The sequence below is a fragment of the Kogia breviceps genome, chromosome X, assembly GCF_026419965.1.
Source record: "Kogia breviceps isolate mKogBre1 chromosome X, mKogBre1 haplotype 1, whole genome shotgun sequence".
NCBI classification, from domain to species: Eukaryota; Metazoa; Chordata; class Mammalia; order Artiodactyla; family Physeteridae; genus Kogia; species Kogia breviceps.
In genome coordinates this window covers 3,438,436-3,456,635 of record NC_081330.1, presented here as the reverse complement: position 1 = coordinate 3,456,635, position 18,200 = coordinate 3,438,436, and the positions used below count along the sequence as shown (strand labels likewise).

The 18,200-nt window shown below is 51.1% G+C and overlaps 2 protein-coding genes across 4 annotated transcripts in view; both read left to right on the top strand.

Moving 5' to 3' along the window:
* The window catches only part of MTMR1 (myotubularin related protein 1), a 520,398-nt gene that overhangs the window by 236,544 nt on the left and 265,654 nt on the right, over window positions 1-18,200 (top strand). The window lies entirely within an intron of this gene.
* HMGB3 (high mobility group box 3) lies at window positions 5,609-10,522 on the top strand. Of its 3 annotated transcripts, none has more exons than XM_059051122.2 (5): window positions 5,609-5,693; window positions 7,845-7,999; window positions 8,278-8,417; window positions 8,897-9,071; window positions 9,512-10,522. In XM_059051122.2, the coding sequence occupies exons 2-5, from the start codon at window positions 7,850-7,852 to the stop codon at window positions 9,647-9,649; spliced, it is 603 nt and encodes a 200-aa protein (XP_058907105.1). In that variant the 5' UTR covers window positions 5,609-5,693; window positions 7,845-7,849; the 3' UTR covers window positions 9,650-10,522. The 3 variants fall into 3 exon arrangements, with proteins under 3 accessions (XP_058907105.1, XP_058907107.1, XP_058907104.1); XM_059051124.2 differs by lacking the exon at window positions 5,609-5,693 and adding an exon at window positions 5,718-5,893; XM_059051121.2 differs by lacking the exon at window positions 5,609-5,693 and adding an exon at window positions 6,879-6,901.

Here is an 18,200-nt window from a genome sequence, read left to right as displayed (position 1 = left end):
GGGAAGGAAGGCAGGGGACGCAGAATTGTGGCTTTCAGCTTTCAATAGGGTAATCAGGGAAGGTGACATTGGAGCAAAGATCTAAAGGAGGTGAGGGCAAGAGCCTCGCAGATATAGGGGGGAAGATCATCCCAGGCAGAGGGAAGAGCATGTGCCAAGGGCCTGGGGCGGCTATTCCCAAGTGAGGTGGGGGCAGGGTGAGGAGAGACTTGAGCGATAGAATCAGAGGTGAGTGCGGTGAGGGGGAGTGACTTGGGCTGTACCCTGAGGGGATAGGGTAAAGGTCCAAGGGTCCTGAACAGGGGAAGGATAGGGTCTGACTTAGCAAGTTGCCTCCGGCCACCGCCACCGGTGCGGAGACAGACTGAAGCTGCTGGGGCAGATGACATGTATGCTGATGACAAGTGTCATCCTTGGCAGAGTCAGGTTCTATCACTGGCCACTGGGCCTGTTGCTAAAGCCCTTTTCCCAGAGGACTGGGCATGTGGAGGGCCTTTGCAAGGCTACATTTCAGGTTCGTTTTGGTTTGGGGGGAGGGGCAGGGTGGGTGAAGATAGGAGAATCATTCTCTTTGTGAAGCCCCATCAGCCATCCTGAGAATGATGATGCCCAAAGAGATACCAGGGACCAGCCGCTGCCCCTCCTTCTCCTGACGGGAAACTTAGGCCCAGAAGAGGTCATGGGGAGCATTTTAAAAGCAACCACTCCTGTCCCGGTTTCGAAAGTGGCAATCTTCAGCTCTCCCCTCCCCACCCCAGGAATCCCTTTGGTTCAAGTGAGGAGAAACAGTTTGTACCGTTTCCCAAAGGTGGGGATGCTGGCCCATTGGCTGCTCAGTGAGTCACAGCCAGGCCTTTGCATCACTTGGGCGGTCAGAGAAGGGCCTGCTGTATCAGGTGGTCAGAAACCCGGGGTGGCTCTGAGAATCTGGCGCTGCGCTCTAGGTGCCAGGGGGTCTGGGGTGAGGCGGTCTAGAGCCAGTCACCCAGCAGTGGGTAAAGGCTTCAAGGCCTGACACTGAGTGTCTCCTCCCCTCCCCGCCCTTCCCCCATCACAGCTCTCCCAGGACTGGGCGCCTGGGAGAGTAGGGACCCTTCATTTCATCTTCATCTTCCCCAGGAACCCTGGCCTTTGGTCGTTGCCCCACTTCTCACTTTCAGTCGATGTGAAAGGGGGGCCGGCAGGCCTGCAGGCGCTGGTGTGGCCGCTGTCCTGTTAAAGAGCACTGGCTCCCGCACTCCCTTCCCGGCGGCCTGACCCATGGCCTTGGGGGCAGAGGCGAGGTGGCGCAGGCTGGCCCCGCCCTCCCATCTGTTCCCCACCTGGAACCCCTCCTTCTCCAGGGCGCTGGCTGCCCCTGCCACCTCACCAATGGCTACTGCACCCACAGTGGAGCTGAGCTATTAAGAGTAAGACAAGCTTGGGACTTCCCTGGTGGTCCAGGAGTTAGGATTCCACGCTCTCACTGCCAAGGGCCCAGGTTCAATCCCTGCTCCCTGATGGGGGAACTGTGATCCCACAAGCCCCACGGCGCGGCCCCCCAAAAAGAGTAACACCAGCCTGACGCTAAGGGTCAAGAGACCAGTCTTCCAGCCCCTGCGCAGCCACTGACTCCTGGGGGGCCCCCTGTGGTAGGAGGAGGCAGGCCTAGTGGGCTTCCGAGGTACCCCGACTGCTCTACAATCCCATTAGAAGAGCGCCGCCGAAGAGCCTCTCTACGGCAACACTTTCCTCTCTTTGGGGAAAAGAGTCCATTGGAATGTAACTCCCACCCAAGAGCAGAGGGGAGGGGAGGTGGAGGCGCCAGGGGAGGCCCCAGATTCCCCGGGAGTGAGCAAGAGCCCTGGGAAGGCCTAGAAGCCAGCAGTCAAAGACTCCCTACCTGTGAAGACTGGAATTGACAAAGGCTCCCAGATCGCTAGTGAAACGCTGTGCTCATTGTGGGATCTTCACAGCAAGTGCCCTTAACATATTTGAAGTGATTCAACAATCTGACCCCACCTCTGCCCCCGAAATCCGCCCTGGCGCGTTTCCATTGATTCTTCAAAGGAGGCTGGCCTGGTTGGGCCTCGGGGCGTCACCTTTAAGCCCTAGGTGCTCAGATGGAGACCTCGGGTGGGGTTGGGGGAGGATGAGGTCTAAGGAACCAGGGTTTCATTTTTGTTGAATGAGGAATATTCACCTTAGTTTGGGGGGAAGGGGGTCTTGAGCTGACAGGCATCGAAAACCTCTTTACCACACTCTTGTCATATTTCCTATTGCCTTTGAATGTTTCCCTGACGTCTCCAGGCGGCGAGGTGGCTTACAGGCTTCTGGTTTGAGGTTCCCCTGTGTGGATGCGCCTGACCTCAAAGGGGACTGATGCGGCTAAGGCGCCTTCCAGCGCCTCGACCAGCTGGAGCGACCCCAAGCCGCTGGGCACCGAACTTGGCTGCAGACAGAAGAGGCGACTTGCTTTGGAAGCCCTGAGTCCAGGCCATGCCCGGGCATCCCTGACTTTCTGTCACTTTTTGCACCTTCCAGCCCGTTTCTTAGCCGTGCCCTGGGTGGCCTTTTTACAGGTGACAATCAGATCACTTTCACATACACCCTCACAAGCAGAGTGGACAGTGGCTGGGGTGGATAAGGCAGGTCGAATCACCTTTGACACATGACACTGAGGCTGGCAGAGCTGAGGTGGCATGGCAGGAGGCCCACCATGGAGTCAGTGACAGCGTCCAAAGCCACTGCCTCGCCCCTGCCCTCCAGTCCCACCCCTGCTTCACCCCATCTCCCTTCTGTAATTTATTTATCAGTAGACATTCAAGACGTGTACATGGGATTGAATTAGGAGAGCGTTTCTGCTGAGGTAGGGACCTGCCAGGCACCACCTGCGTTCCAGCTGCTGCCACACAGGCCATGCTGAGGAGAAACCTAGGCTGTGAGGCGCCTCCCAACTGAGGCTCATGTGGAATAGACGGAGGAACTGGGGAGACTGGGCCTGAAGGAGACATGGAGACTTGGGGTGATATGTGTGTCTGTTGCCATGGCAACAGCCTTCGGAGCTCTGACACGGGTCTGTGAAGTCAGACCCTTTCTGTGAAGTTCTGTTGTTGGTGACCACAGGTCGAAGCTTCGAGCCAAGTGCTTCAACTTGATAAAAGGAAGGGTTTTCTTGGGAGCAGACATGAAAACTCTTCCTTTGAAGAATGGGAGGAAGCCCTTCGTCATTCTAAGTACGTACACAGAAATCGGAAGCGGCGGGTAGGGAAGAGGGGGTCTTGAGGGTGATGTCTGGGTACCACTTACTGTAAGCTCTCTTCTGGCTGGGAGAGGCTCTGACTTCTCTGGCTTGGCTTTCAAACTCCTGCCCCTGGGGATGCCCGGGGTGTGCCTGGGTGTGAGTGTGTACACACGTGCTGCTTGTGACTCCCCTGTGCTTGTGTGACCCTCACCAACCACTCGAGGGCTTGCTAAGTAGTGCCCGTGAGCTCTGAGGCTGACCACTCCGGTTTCCCCGGCTTGCTGCTTGCCAACTTCTAAGGGCAGCTTCCCACTGTGGCCAGGACACCAGGCTGTGGCTGGACCAGAAGGAGGCCCCTGTCCTGCCTGAGACCCTGACTCCCATCTCTGGCCTAGAAAGGCTTGACAACATGGAGAGGCTAAGGTATTCTGTATAGAGCGGTCAGACCATAAATGGAGGCCCTGCTCCCCTCTGGGAAGGGTAGAAACCGAAGAGGGGGGGTGGCTTGGGCAGATCAGACCCTGAGAACCCGATCGTGGAAGAAGCTGGAGCTGTCCGCCTGGAGAAGAGACTTGGCCTGCTGTGAAATCTCTGAAGGGTAAGGGATTGGACTGTGTGTAGGATGGTGACCCCAGGGCTCAGAGATAGCCCCAGATGGAAAAGACAGCCCAGAATGGAGGTGGTAAGCTCACTGTGAGTGGAGGTATGCGAGCAGAAGGTAGGCAACCACTCAGCTAGCTCTAACAGGGCAGGGGATTAGACGAGGGAGCCTTAAGATGTCTGCATTCCTGAGAGTCTGCAAATTGGGGACCTAGGAAACGGACTTGATACCTGTGGCTCTTGTCAAAAGAGCACTATCTTTGCCTTTGGGGCTCAATTGGATCCCTAATGTTGGAAGCCCAGCAGTGCCAGCTGCAGGGGTTCAGACTTGCCCAGGACATTCAGAGGAGTTGGCAAGAGCTGGGTGGGGGTGGGGAGGTAGGTGTCTTGTGAGGTCAGCTCCCTTGCATACATCAAACTCAGCTACAGTTTCTGGAAACAGCATTTGGAAAACTCATCTTTTGGTGGGTCTCATCTCTAACCATGGGAATTATAAATAGCTGGCTATCTTGGCCTTCCAAAGTGCTTTAGAAAGGGAACTTTGATAGAAACTCATGATGCCCCTTCTACTATTTTCTCTAAATTTCAATCCTTGAAATGTGCTTTTTCTCCCCCTTCCTTTTTTCTTCCATTCTTTCCAGGATGCTCATGGTATCTCCAAGAGGGAAGGGGGCTCTCAGATATTTGTCAACAGGGTTGATACTAGCATTTGGAAAGGGACATTTCTTCCTTCTGTGTGACTCTCCTGTACAATGCAGGACATTTGGCATCCCTGGCCATCCCGTCCTCATATTAAATTCCAGCAGCAAATCCCAGTCATGGAGCATTTCCCAACATCCCTTAGAGGTGACACTGTCCCCCCCCAACACACGCATTTTGAAAGCCATTGCCTGAATCCCCCCAAAAGAATTGACTGGCTCAAGGCCATACTACCCAGTGACAAAGCCAAGGCCAACTCAAATCTCATTCATTTATTCCAAGAACTTCTATTCTTCAACAGGGTGTGTGTCAGAAGAGCAAAGGGAACGCGGGCCTGAACTGAGGCAGCGAAGAGGGGACTCCCCGCCCGCAAAACTACTACTTCCCACGATTTCTCTCCTTTCGCCAAACTCTGGTTTCCTCCTCTAGCCCACCTAGCTCGCCGTTACCGCAATTGCAGCACAAATTGACTTTCTGGCAATTAGTGGAAAGAGTTTAGTCGAGCGCGATCCGCGGGAGGAGAATCAGGTGCTTTTCAGGCGGGGCAGGGGAGTGCGAGTGCCGAAACCCAGAGGTCTCCGGAGCGAGCAGCCGCCTTCCGCCGGGTATTTTGAGAGTGAGCTGCCGCCAGGCCCCTGCGGCCGAGTCACGGAGGAACTCGGTGGAGGTGGAGGACCGTCGACCCTCGCGGCTGATCCCTGGAGGTGTCCCGGGGCGGGGGAGGGGCTGTCTGGGCGCCAGGGGTCGGGGCTGGGGGCTCACAGGCCGCGGCGCAGCCGGGCTCGACCTCGCCCTCCAGACACCAGAGGCCGAGGCCGCTGGGAATGGCGGGGCCACCTCTCCAAAGCCCTTTGAGATCCCAGCTCTGTTCGAAGACGGGGGTGCGGGGGGTGTGAAAGCAAGATTATTATTATTCCTCTGTTTTGCCTCTGCAGCCTGCGCCGGCGGGTTGTTCTGTTTGAATGAATGATCCCAGCGGCCGCGCCCAATGGGCGCCCGCGCCTGTTTAATATTCATGAGGCCCGCAGCCAATGGCCGGGCGAGGAGGCTGTTTTAAACGGCGGAGCCCGCTGGCCAATCAGGCGGCTCTCGTGGAGGCAGCTAGCGCGAGGCTGTGGAGCGCTGAGCCGCGCGTCGTGCCCTGCGCTGCCCAGACTAGCGAACAATACAGGTACGTTTCGCACCGTCCGCCGCCGCTGCCGCCGCCTCCGCCGCGCCGCTGCCGCCGCAGAAGCAGCGTCCGCACAACTTTCCGGCCCGCGCCGCCGCGAGCGCGCTCCGCCGCCGCCGCCCCCTGCCTCTCCTCTCTGCGCCCTTCCCTCCCCCTTCGCCTCCTTCCTTGCTAGGTGCGGGAAGGAAGGAGCAATTCAGGTGTTTCAACTTTTCAGTGCTTCAAGCTGAGCTCCCCGCTGTCGGGGCTGGGCTCCCTCCGCGGAGCCACCCTCGGCCGACGCCCCCGGGGCAGCGGCCCAGGGACCGAGGCCCCCTGAAGCCAGATGTTCGGGCAGCTGCGGCGGCGCGAGCCGAGGGGCGGCTGCGGGTTCGGGCGGCGCGCGTCCCGGCGCGGGGCGGCGGCCCGGGGAAGGGGGCCGGTGCTTCCCGGCCCGGGCCAGACTCCGCGGGGGGCGGGCGACTGCTGCCCGCCGGGGGCTACGGCGCAGGCAAACTTCACTCCCGGGCTCGGCGGGCGCCGCGCAGACCCGCGGGCTGCACTGCTGTTTCTGCATTAACATGGCCGTCGCGGGAGCGCCCGGCGGCCCGTGGTGGGGGGGCGCGGGCCAGCCGCCCCCCGCTCCTCTCCTGCCCGCCGGGCACCACCGCCGCCGCGAACATGGCTGGCGCGGCGCTGGGCTCGGGCGAGCGGAGGACCGGCGGGCGGGCGGGCGGAGTGGGCGGCGGCGGCTCCCGGGCGGGCTCCGGACTCGGCCCCGGTGCTCGCGGCCTGCGGCCGGAGGCGTGGAGAGCCGGGGTCGCCGCCGCGGGCCCCGGCGCGGCCGAGCGTCATGGCCGCACGGGCGCCTTTGTTATCCCGAGCAGTGCGCCCCGCGCCGCCGGGGGGGGGGGCTCCGGCCCGCGGCCCCCGCAGCCCCGGGCGGGGCGGGGCGGGGTGGGGGCTGGCGAGCAGGCGGCGGCGGCGGCGGGGCCCGGACCGCTTTGTTCGCCGCCGCCTGCGCCGGCCGCGCGCGGATCAGCCATTTTAGCGAACGGGGCTCGGAGGCACGGCTGGCGCCACCGTCGCCGCCGCCGTTGCTCGCCCGGCTCCGCGTCCCCGGCGCGCTGCCGCCGCCGCCGCCCCCGGCCCCGTGCGCCCCCCGGGGGTGGCAGCGGCGGAATTCAGGGGCACTTTCTTTCATCAGGAAGCTTTTGACAAAATGGAAGGTGAATTATGTGTGTCCCGGTGACCTAGCGCGGGGCCGAGCCCGGCTGCCCGTGGCCGGCCCGGGGTTTCCCCGCGACCCGTCCCGCCGCACCCATGCCGCCGCCGCGGGGCCCTAGTTCAGCCCTTCGGTCTGTCCCTGCGAAGGGGAGCGCTTTAGTTTTGCGTGATGACCTTGGGTGTGGGAAAAGGAAAAGATGGCGGGAAGCAGGGGGGGTGGGACAGGGACGATGACACGCCACAGCTGCGTTTTTATTTGGAAACTTTGGAGAAAGTGTTCCTGGCTGGACATGCGTTCCGCTTTACCGACGAGCAAGACTACCCCTTTTGGTTTCCCCTCCCCCTTTTAGGTAACGATGAAGTGACAGATTTGAACTAGTAGTACAGGGGATATCTGTTTACTTGCCAGCTCACCCTTCTTGTAAAAGCCATTTTTATAAGCCAGAACGCTTCAAAAATAGTGAGGTTTCAAATGTTCCCTGTTTGCAGTTCTCCTGCTTGGATCTTGTGTTTGGCAGTGGTGACAGTATTTTCGCCTCTAACGTAGTAAAACAGATGAGCAGCTATAGCCTTAAGTCGTTGGTTTCAAGCTTCTGCCATCCACCTGCGCTCTCTACAAATGTGTCCTCCCCAGTGCCCTCCCCATTATGGGATAGCAGTTTCCAAAACGTAGTAGTTCTGCGTCGGAATATTTCTCTGAGCCACCCCACTTGGGTTGGTTCCATTTGGAGAACTTGATGTCTCTCAGAGAAGTAACTCGCAAATCAGAGCACTTCATGCTGGTCAAAAGTTAAATGACACGCGACAGTGAAACTGATTTCCTCCCCACTCTGCCTTCAGCTGCTAGTGGCAGCTGGGGGGAGGAGGGTCCTTCCTAAATGGCCACCTTTGGTATGCCTTGTATATATTCATTGTATTTGTTTTTCTTTGTTTTTCTTTCATCAGTCAAGATGGCTAAAGGTGATCCCAAGAAACCAAAGGGCAAGATGTCTGCTTATGCCTTCTTTGTGCAGACGTGCAGAGAGGAACATAAGAAGAAAAACCCTGAGGTCCCTGTCAATTTTGCAGAATTTTCCAAGAAATGCTCTGAGAGGTGGAAGGTATTTTCCTTTTGTGTCTTTTAAGCCAGTCCTAGTTGGGTTTCACACTTTGTGCTTACTTACCTTCGGTGTTAGCCCCAGGTGGCTGTTTTCTTCCTCTTAGACTCATCTTGTCTGTCTTTAGAACTTTGCTTGTGTGCTTTAAGTTTCGAAGATTCTACCAGGGTTTAAGTCCTTTTTTGCAAGTGATGATAGCAGCTGTCACTTTAATTACAGGACAGCTGAACAGGTTATGTGCTCACTGCATTGAGGAATTTAACAGGTCCTATTCTTTGCAGACAATGTCTGGGAAAGAGAAGTCTAAATTTGATGAAATGGCAAAGGCAGATAAAGTGCGCTATGATCGGGAAATGAAGGATTACGGACCAGCTAAGGGAGGCAAGAAGAAGAAGGACCCGAATGCCCCCAAGAGGCCACCGTAAGTGACTGTAGGATTCAGGATAACAGTTAAGAGCTTTCCTTTCTGCTTGAGAGATTTTTTTAAAAGATAACTTCACCTAAAACACGTTGAGCTACCTCTGCAAAACATTCTGTACTTTGAGCTTTAAACTGCAGGGCCAGGGAAGTCCGGAGTTTCGGCTGTGCTTGTGAGCTGTGCGCCTGGTTGGCTGTCGGCCTTTCCACCGGGAAGGAGGCAGACAGCCCAGTTCTGGGTGTCAGGGTCCATAGGCGTGTTCCCTCCCCTCTTCCCAGGAACGGAGGAAGCACCATGTATTTCTGAAGCCTCTTAAGCATTCTGGTACCTACAACTTTGTAATATTGTGCGTGTCATCACACATTTCTTCACGTGGCAGGAGTCATAGTGGTAGGAATTTGTGTATTTAGGAGCACGGGATTTCGACTTCAGCTCCCATTTTGGTGGGTTCTCATCTAATGTGTACCATTCTCCACTCCGAGGTCTGGATTTTTCCTGTTCTGTTCTGAATTCCGCCCCAAGATCAAGTCTACAAACCCTGGCATCTCTATTGGCGACGTGGCAAAGAAGCTGGGCGAGATGTGGAATAACTTAAGTGACAGCGAGAAGCAGCCATACATCAACAAGGCAGCAAAGCTGAAGGAGAAGTACGAGAAGGTGAGGGGATCAGAGTGGGCCCTGTGCGGGCTGGGGCCCCTGGAGCCCGGATGGGTGAGCAGTTAGCTGCCCCTGGCTGTGGCTGGGCTGGGGCGGGGGGGGGAAGGCTGCAGGACCCGTCTCCACTGCAGATCACCTGGTGTGCCGGTGGTCTGGCTTCTGACAGATGTTTGTATCTGGGGCAACTTTTCAGGCAGGCTTCGAACTTGGATCATGTGGGATGCCCCGGGCAGAGGGTCTGGTAGTGCTATTCACGGCACTTTGAGAGCGCTTAGAACACCCATTCACTCTGCAGCTGGAATGGCTGAGAACCCAACTTGAATCTGGAAACAAATACTTGAAAGAGCAGCCCTGTCTTCCTCCTTTATTTTCTTGTTCTGGGGCGGGGACGGCTCGCTTCAACCCTTGGCTCATTTGGAATGTGTCCCTGTTCTTTCCAGGATGTCGCAGACTATAAGTCTAAGGGGAAGTTTGATGGCGCCAAGGGTCCTGCTAAAGTTGCCCGGAAAAAGGTGGAAGAGGAAGATGAAGAGGACGAGGACGAAGAGGAGGAGGAGGAGGAGGAGGAGGATGAATAAAAACAAACTGTTGATCTGTCTCCTTGTGAATACCTTAGAGTAGGGAGCGCCGCGATTGACACACCTCTCGCCCGAGCCGTGTCTGTTGCCCTCATTAGGTTGAATTACCCAGTTGGATCATGATCATATCGTAGTCTCTCAAAGTGCTCTAGCAATTGTCAGTGGTTTACATGAAGTGGCCCTGGGTGTCTGGAGCACCCGGAAACTGTATCAAAGTTGTACATATTTCCAAACATTTTTAAAATGAAAAGGCTCTCGTGTTCTCCTCACTCTGTGCACTTTGCTGTTGGTGTGACAAGGCATTTAAAGATGTTTCTGGCATTTTCTTTTTTTTTTTTAATTTGTGAGGTGGTGTGTTAACTCTGTGGTTATTGGCTAGGAATCCCGAGTTCTCAACTGTACATATCTATAGTTTGTAAAAAGCAAAGCAACCGAGACACACTCTTGATGCTCCTTGCTGGTGTGGAGGCTGTAGGAGCGATGCCTTCCGGAGGGGCCGTAGCTCAGGGCGTGCACCGTGGGGCTGGACCTGTGGACACTGCAGTGGGCATGCATTTAGCTTCAGGCTGTCTTGTTTCTGTACATAGAGACATAGCACCCCGCTGCCATTCTTAGGTGTGGAAAAGGGGGGGTCAGCTGGCATGAGAAGTGTTTTGGATCCTTTTTAGTTGAAGTGTGGTAGTTTTCAACCGTTTGTTTTTTTAAACAAACCATAGAACTCTTCATTGTCAGCAAAGCCAAGAGCCACTGCATTGATGAAAGTTCAAGAACCTTCTGTACTAAACACGGTCTGCAATGTTCTGTTATTTTTTTTGTATGTTTAGAATGTTGAAATGTTTTTGAAGTTAAATAAACAGTATTACATTTTTCAAATCGTGCTCTGATAGTCTAAATGTCTGACTCACAGCAGCCGGACAGCCTACTCCATGGAATCTGGTGACTATAGCCTCCTGGTGAATCTGGTAAATGACTGACTGTGGCCAGCCTCCTGAGGATGAAGGTGGAAGGGGGCTACTTGAAGCTGCTGCATGATTTTGTGTTTGAGAGGCATTAAGATGAAGTCTGAGCTGTTGGATATAAGAGCGAGGGTCGCGGCCCAGGCAAGGTCTAGCGCCTTTCAGAAGTTCCGGAAGGTGGGTGGGTAGGATTAAGGCTGACTTATGTGGGGTGTTTTTGTTTTTGATTTTGGTCTCCCACGTTGTGGGTGTGAAATACATTGTCAAACAGCAGAAACAAAATCTTTGGGGCTTTTATTTTTCCATTCACCCCCTGCCCCTACCCCCCAGGACTCATACTGGAACATTACTTGTTCTGCTCAACAATTAAGGTGGGCTTGAGCTGTAGCAACCTCTCCTGGGCCCCACTGAGGGGGGTGTAGAGGAGGGGAGCAGTGTCCTTTTCCCCTGATTTCAAGAAACCAACACTCCAAGGAAGATGGCTGGGCCCCTGTTGCAGTTTCCATCGTGGGGTACCTGCAGGGCAGGCTGATGGAATCAATTACTTCCAAACGCTGAATACATCAGAAGACCCGTCTACCAGTGTTTTGACCTCTGGAACGGAGATTGTTAAAGTGTTAAATTGTTGTTAAGCAGGAAGAAGCCTGGTGTAAGTTTCAGTGGTTATTTCCTGTTGGAAGATGTAGCATTTTGTCCCAAGTTGGGCTGAGGGGTGATGGCCGTAGTGGCAGATGGTGATCTTAAATATCATTTTGAGCCCTGCTGTGTACGTGTGTTGTTACTTGGCTGTAATGCAGGGGACTATACTGACTGTCAGGCGAGTGTTGGCATTGCCCCCCCCCCCCCCAGTTAGTCTGCGGATGTGTGTGTTGGAGACTGAAGCTCTCGGGTGTTTGAATGACGCTGAGGGGAAAGCAGTTTATTTAAAATTCACTATTTAGAAGCTTGCATGTCTGCAGGCAGCCTCTTCCACATGCTGTCAGGGACACGGTCATGGTCACCGGCCCGATCTCTAATCTGAATTCATAGCCTTTCCTTCTCACATCACAACTGTTTGTCCTAAATGTGTTTTTCTAGTTCTAGAAAATGACCACTAATTAAAAAACCCTTGGTCCTGAGGTTTGTCCTGAGGTTTGCCCAGAGGTACTTGTCCAAGATCGCCTCTCCGTGCCTCAGCTCTGCCCGGTCACTTCCCTCCAGCCATTGTTTGGCATTGTTGGGTAAAGCCTCTGCCACCTGACACACAACTGGCCAGCCTAAGACGTGGGAGCTGTGACCAACCTTGTCCAATACGGGAGAGAAGCTCAACAGGTAGTCACGAAAAGAGCTAAGAGGTGCCCCTCTATCTGGTGGAAACTAGGCAAGTCAACTATGGAAGGCAAAGCCTAGAAAGGGATGACTTTCTTTTGTGCTCCTACAGTAGTTAAACCTAAGTGGGGGACCTGTTAAGTGGTCTTTGATTAAGTAGACATTTACTTCTAAAGAGACTCAGGGCAGCTTGGCCTATTAGCTGCTTGCAGCCAGAGGACTACTGTAAGATTGTCACCCATTACCATTGCTCCTCTTGATGTAACGATGCCTCGCAGCTTCTCTGTGATGCTACAAGTGGCATGGTGTCACCGCCTAAGGCTTCCGCTTAACCTGATTTCTGGGCCCAGGTATGCGTTCCTACAATGCCGACCTGTTATTATTTTTTAATCAAAAGGACAGTATCTGCTTCCTCTATCTCTTCTAACACCCTCACCCCATTCTCAAATGATGTTTTATCCTTGAAAGAACAAGGCTGTGATGTAGCAACTATTGTCTGTGTCTCCTGTGTGTGTCTGTTCTTGTCACAAGTGTATTTGGGGACGTTGAATGCATTCCCTTTCTGTAATAAAGTTTCTTAATCAGTCTTCACCAAAAGTAATCAGTGGGCTGTCTGCAATCTGTTTGAGGTACTGAGCCTCTGTATTTTGGGTTGATTATAATCAAGGTTTTAAAAGTACAAGCTTTGCTGTAATTATAGATCTAAACTAACGTTTAATGGAAAGATGCCATCAAAAAGAGCAAGTGTTAAGGACTCCACCAAAGCCGCTAACTAGATCAACCCTTCAGCCAGAGGGGTAGGGGGAGTGTTGACTCTGGAGCCCCATGCCAGGGCGAATATGCAATTTGCAGGAGCTGCTGTTGATAAAGTGGCTGGGTACTCGTAATTGGCCAGCCCTGCCAACCGGGACTCCCTGAGGCCGAGGATCCGGGCTCAGTTGGCTGGCAGAGCCAGGCCCAACAAGGAGTTTTGGATGAGAGCCACAGGGCCACTTGCTGTACTTGGCCCCTGGCTTAGTTTCATGTGGAGCCCAAAGCTATTTGGGAGGAGGTGATCTGTGGGCTAACTGCAGCCCCAGCCTTCCCTTCCTGCTTCAAACAGAGCAACCCCCGCCTTATCTTGAGCATCCTCCTAAGATGTTAGATTAAAAAAGAAACGGGGGGGCTTCCCTGGTGCCGCAGTGGTTAAGAATCCGCCTGCCAATGCAGGAGACGCGGGTTCGAGACCTGGTCCGGGAAGATCCCACATACCGCGGAGCAACTAAGCCCGTGCACCACAACGACCGAGCCTGCGCTCTAGAGCCCGTGAGCCACAACTAGTGAAGCCCGCGTGCCTAGAGCCCGTGCTCCGCAACAAAGAGAAGCCACCGCAGTGAGAAGCCCGTGCCCCGCAACCCGCAACGAAGAATAGCCTCCGTTCGCCTCAACTAGAGTAAGCCCGTGCGCACAGCAACGAAGATCCAACGCGGCCAAAAATTAAATAAATTTATTTTTTAAAAAAGAAGCTGGGACACCATATCGATAAAATAAGGGAAACATCATCTCAGTAGATACATTAAAAGTGTTTGGGGCTTCCCTGGTGGCGCAGTGGTTGAGAGTCCGCCTGCCGATGCAGGGGACGCGGGTTCGTGCCCCGGTCCGGGAAGATCCCACGTGCCGCGGAGCGGCTGGGCCCGTGAGCCGTGGCCGCTGAGCCTGCGCGTCCGGAGCCTGTGCTCCGCAACGGGAGACGCCACAACAGTGAGAGGCCCGCGTACCACAAAAAAAAAAAAAAAAAAAAAAAAAAAGTGTTTGATAAAATCCAACACCCTTCTGTGATAAAAACAAACAAACACTCTGAAAGCTGGGACTAGAACGGAACTTCCTCAGATTGAACACTTAGGAAAACCACAGCTAATATCCTACTCAGTGAAAGACTGAAAGCTTTCCCCCTGTCGGTTTCGGAACAAGACAGGGATGCCCGCTTACTTCTCTCATCATTGTACTGGAAGTTCTAGCCAGGGCAATTGCGCAAGACAAGGCACAAGCGTCCAGACTGGAAATGAAGGAATAAAGCTATGTCTATTTGCAGGTGAGATAATCTTGTATATAGATAATCCTAAGGAATTCCCAAATGAAACTGTCAGAACAAATGAGTTCAGCAAAATTGCAGGACACAAGATCAATGTATAAAAATTGTTATATTTCTATATATTAGCAATGAACAATTTGAAAATGAAACTAAGGAAATGAATCCATTTACAATAGCATCAAAAAGAAGTCCTTAGGGCTGGGTGTGGGGGAGGGATAGTTAGGGAGTTTGGGATTGACATGTACACACGGCTATATTTAAAACGGATATAACCAACAGGGACCTAGTGTATAGCACAGGGAACGCTGCTCCATATTATTTAACAACCTAAGTGGGAAAAGAATTTGCCAAAGAATAGATATATGTATGTGTATAACTGAATCACTTTGCTGTACGCCTGAAAGTAACACAACATTGTTAATCAACTATTCTCCAACATAAAATGTTAAATAAAAATACTTAGTAACAAACTGAACAAAATAAGTGTAAAATGTATATGCGGAGAACTACAAAACGTGAAAGTCCTTAAGTACCTAAAGAAATGGAAAGACATGCCATGTTCATGGGTAGGCAGAAAAGATTGTGAAGATGGCAGTACTCCTGAAATTGACCTATAGATTCAAGGAAATCCCTATCAGAATCCCAGCTGGCTCCTTTGTAGAAATTGACGAGGTGATCCTGAATTTCATATGGAAATTCAAGGGACCCAGGATAGCCAGAAGAATCTTGAAAAAGAAGAAAGTTGGAGGACTCGGACTTCCCAATTTCAAGACTTACTACAAAGCTGCAGTAATCAAGACAGTGTGGTAATGGCATAAGGACAGACATATATACCAATAGATTAAAATTGAGAGTCCAGAAATATATAGCCAATCGAGTTTCAACGAGCGTACCAATACAATTTTACGGGGAAGAGGATAGCCTTTTAAGCAAATGGTGTTGGGCCAACCGGGTATATTCACGTGCAAAGAAAGAAATTTCGACCCATAACTCAACGCCACATACAAAAAATTAAAAATGGATCAAAGATCTAAATGTAAGAGCTAAACTATAAAACTCCTCCTAGGAGACATAGGTGTAAATCTTTGGCAATGGTTTCCTAGGACACTGAAAGCACAAAGCAACCAAAGAAAACAGATAAATTGAACATCAAAAAAAAAAATTTTCATGCTTCAAACAATATCATCAGGAAAGTGAAAAGAAAATCTACAGAATAGGAGAAAATATTTACAAATCATATATCTGATAAGAATCTAGTATCCAAAACATATAAAGGACCATTGTAACTCAATAATAAAAGGACAACCAAATTAAAATGTGGCCAAAAGATCTGAATAGACATTTCTCCAAATCAGATGTACAAATGACAATATGCTCAGGAAAATGCAAATCAGAACCATAATGAGATAGCACTTCACTCTTACTAGCATGCATTTAATAATAATAGAAAAAAGAAAATTACTAGAATTGGTGAGGATGTGGAGAAATTGGAACCCTTGTACATTGCTGGTGGGAATGTAAAATGGTGCAGTCACTGTGGAAAATAGTTTGGTCGCTGAATCAGGCCTATACATAGAATATGAACATAGACTTTGACCCAGCAATTCCATTCCTAGGTATACACCCAATGAATTGAAACCAGATCTTCAAACAAATACTTGTACATGAATATTTGTAGCAGCATTATCCATAATAGTTAAAAAATGGAAGCAATCCAAATGTCCATCAAGTAATGAATGGATAAACAAAATGTGGTCTATCCTTACAATGCAATATTATTGAGCCATAAAAAGGAAGGAAGTACTGACACAGAGGCCACATAGATGGACCTTGGAAACATTGTGCGAAGGGAAAGAAACCAGTCACAAAAGGCCACATGTTGTATGATTCCATTTATATGAAATGCCCAGAATAAGGCAAATGCATAGAGTTAGAAAGTAGATTAGCGCTTGCCAGGGGCTAGGGGTTGCTGGTGGGAAATGAGGACTGACTGCTAATAGGTAGGCGCATTCTTTTTGGGAAAGTGAAAATGTTCTAAAATTAGATAGCAGTGATAGTTGTACGACTGTGAACACAGTAAAAAGTGGTTTTTGCACTTGACGGCGTGGGCAACTGGGTGGTCCTTATGGACAGCTGGTTCGGGGGAATGATGCCGATGGAGATCTGAGCCCAGAGTGGGGACAGCGGGGGGCGTGGGGTGAGGAGCTGGTCTTAGTTCTGAGATAGGAGAGACATGAGGGGTTGTGATCCATGATGACACCACCTGTATATCGCCAGGCAAAGCCTCTCCCCCAAGCTCCAGACCTCTAGATCAAATCACCTCTTTGACAAGCCACTTGGATGACCCACAGGCACCTTGACCTCCACATGCTCAAACTTAAGCTCCTCATCTTCTCCCAAATCGGTTCCTCATCCCAGCCTGCAATCTGGAACTCCATCCCAGCTTATATTTACAAATAACTATTCACTTAAAGACAAATTTCAATTAATAATCACAATGGGAACTTAGTTATTTAGTGCAACCACGAATCTAATGTCACCAATAAAATCTAAGCAGTTATCCTGGGCTCCTTTTCTCACCCCTCCTCTCATTCATGCTGTCAGTGCAGGTAAATCTTTTGTCTCCAAATTCTCTCATACCCTCGTAGAGCTAGCCTAGAACTTAAATTTTTCAGGCTTTGCTCAGCAGTTTCCCACCAGGGAAATCTCCCACTCTGATGCCCTGGTTGTATCTGTCTGGTATGGTACCGTCAGAGCTGGAGACAAGCTGTAGCTCGGACCCTTACTATCTTTTGTCTGGATGAATGTAACAGCTTCCCAAATGATTTCCGTGCACTCCCCCTTACCCCTCCTACATCCCCTAGTCGAGCCACTGCCGCATACTTGGTGCTAAATATGTATTCATTGCCTAGATAAATGAATGAAGAGGGACAGAGAAGGGGAAAATTCAGCAGAGCCGGACCTCCTAGGCCATCTTAAAAATTTGAGCTTTCCTAAGGTCAAGGGTGAGCATTGAAGAATTTTCATCTGTTGGTGTTTGGGGTGTGGTGGATGATGACACGATCAGATAGGTATTGTAGTTAAATTACGACGGCATCTGTGAGGAGGATGGATTAGAAGACACGGGGAGGGGCACGAGTGAAAGCGGCCCTCAACTCTTAGTGACTTAACACAACAGAAGGGTTACAGCTCACTGACATTACAGTCCAGTCAAACATTTGGCAGATAGCCCTCCATACTGTGACTCAGGGATCACAGCTCCTTCCATTTGGTGGTGGGACCGTCTTCAATCCACGGCCTCTGTGTCACTGCAGAATAGGCTTTATTTTTTTTTAATTTACTTTTTATTTATATTGGAGTATAGTTGTGTTAGTTTCAGGTGCACAGCAAAGTGAATCAGTTATACATATACATATAGCCATTCTTTTTCAGATTCTTTTCCCGTGTAGATTATTACAGAGTGTGAGTTCCCTATGCTGTACAGCAGGTCCTTGTTGGTTATCTATTTTATATATAGTCGTGTGTATCTGCTAATCCCAAACTCCCAATTTATCCCTCCCCACCTTTCCCCTTTGGTAACCATAGGTTTGTTTTCTATGTCTGTGAGTCTGTTTCTGTTTTGTAGATCATTTGTGTCATCTTTTTAGATTCCACATATAAGTGGTATCGTATGATATTTGTCTTTCTCTGTCTGACTTACTTCACTTCGTATGATCATCTCTAGGTCCATCCATGTTGCTGCAAATGGCATTAGTTTGTTCTTTTTTATAGCTGAGTAATATTCCATTGTATATATGTACCGCATCTTATTTATCCCTTCATCTGTTGATGGACATTTAGGTTGCTTCCATGTCTTGGCTATTGTAAATAGTGCTGCAATGAACATTGGGGTGTGTGTATCTTTTCGAATTCGAGTTTTTTCTGAATATACGCCCAGGAGTGGGATTGCTGGCTCATATGGCAACTCTATTTTTAGTTTTTTAAGGAACCTCCATACTGTTCTCCATAGTGGCTGCAGCAATTTACATTCCCACCAACAGTGCAGGAGGGTTCCCTTTTCTCCACACCCTCTCCAGCATTTATTGTTTGTAGACTTTTTGATGATGGCCATTCTGACTGGTGTGAGATGATACCTCATTGTAGTTTTGATTTGCATTTCTCCAATAATTAGTGATGTTGAGCATTCTTTCAGGTGCCTGTTGGCCATCTGTATGTC

What these genes read in the sequence shown, in the direction of transcription:
- HMGB3 (XM_059051121.2), top strand. An exon ending in AATGCTCTGAGAGGTGGAAG is followed by an intron (nt 8,000 to 8,277) that starts GTATTTTCCTTT and finishes TATTCTTTGCAG; the next exon opens with ACAATGTCTGGGAAAGAGAA. An exon ending in TGAAGGAGAAGTACGAGAAG is followed by an intron (nt 9,072 to 9,511) that starts GTGAGGGGATCA and finishes TGTTCTTTCCAG; the next exon opens with GATGTCGCAGACTATAAGTC.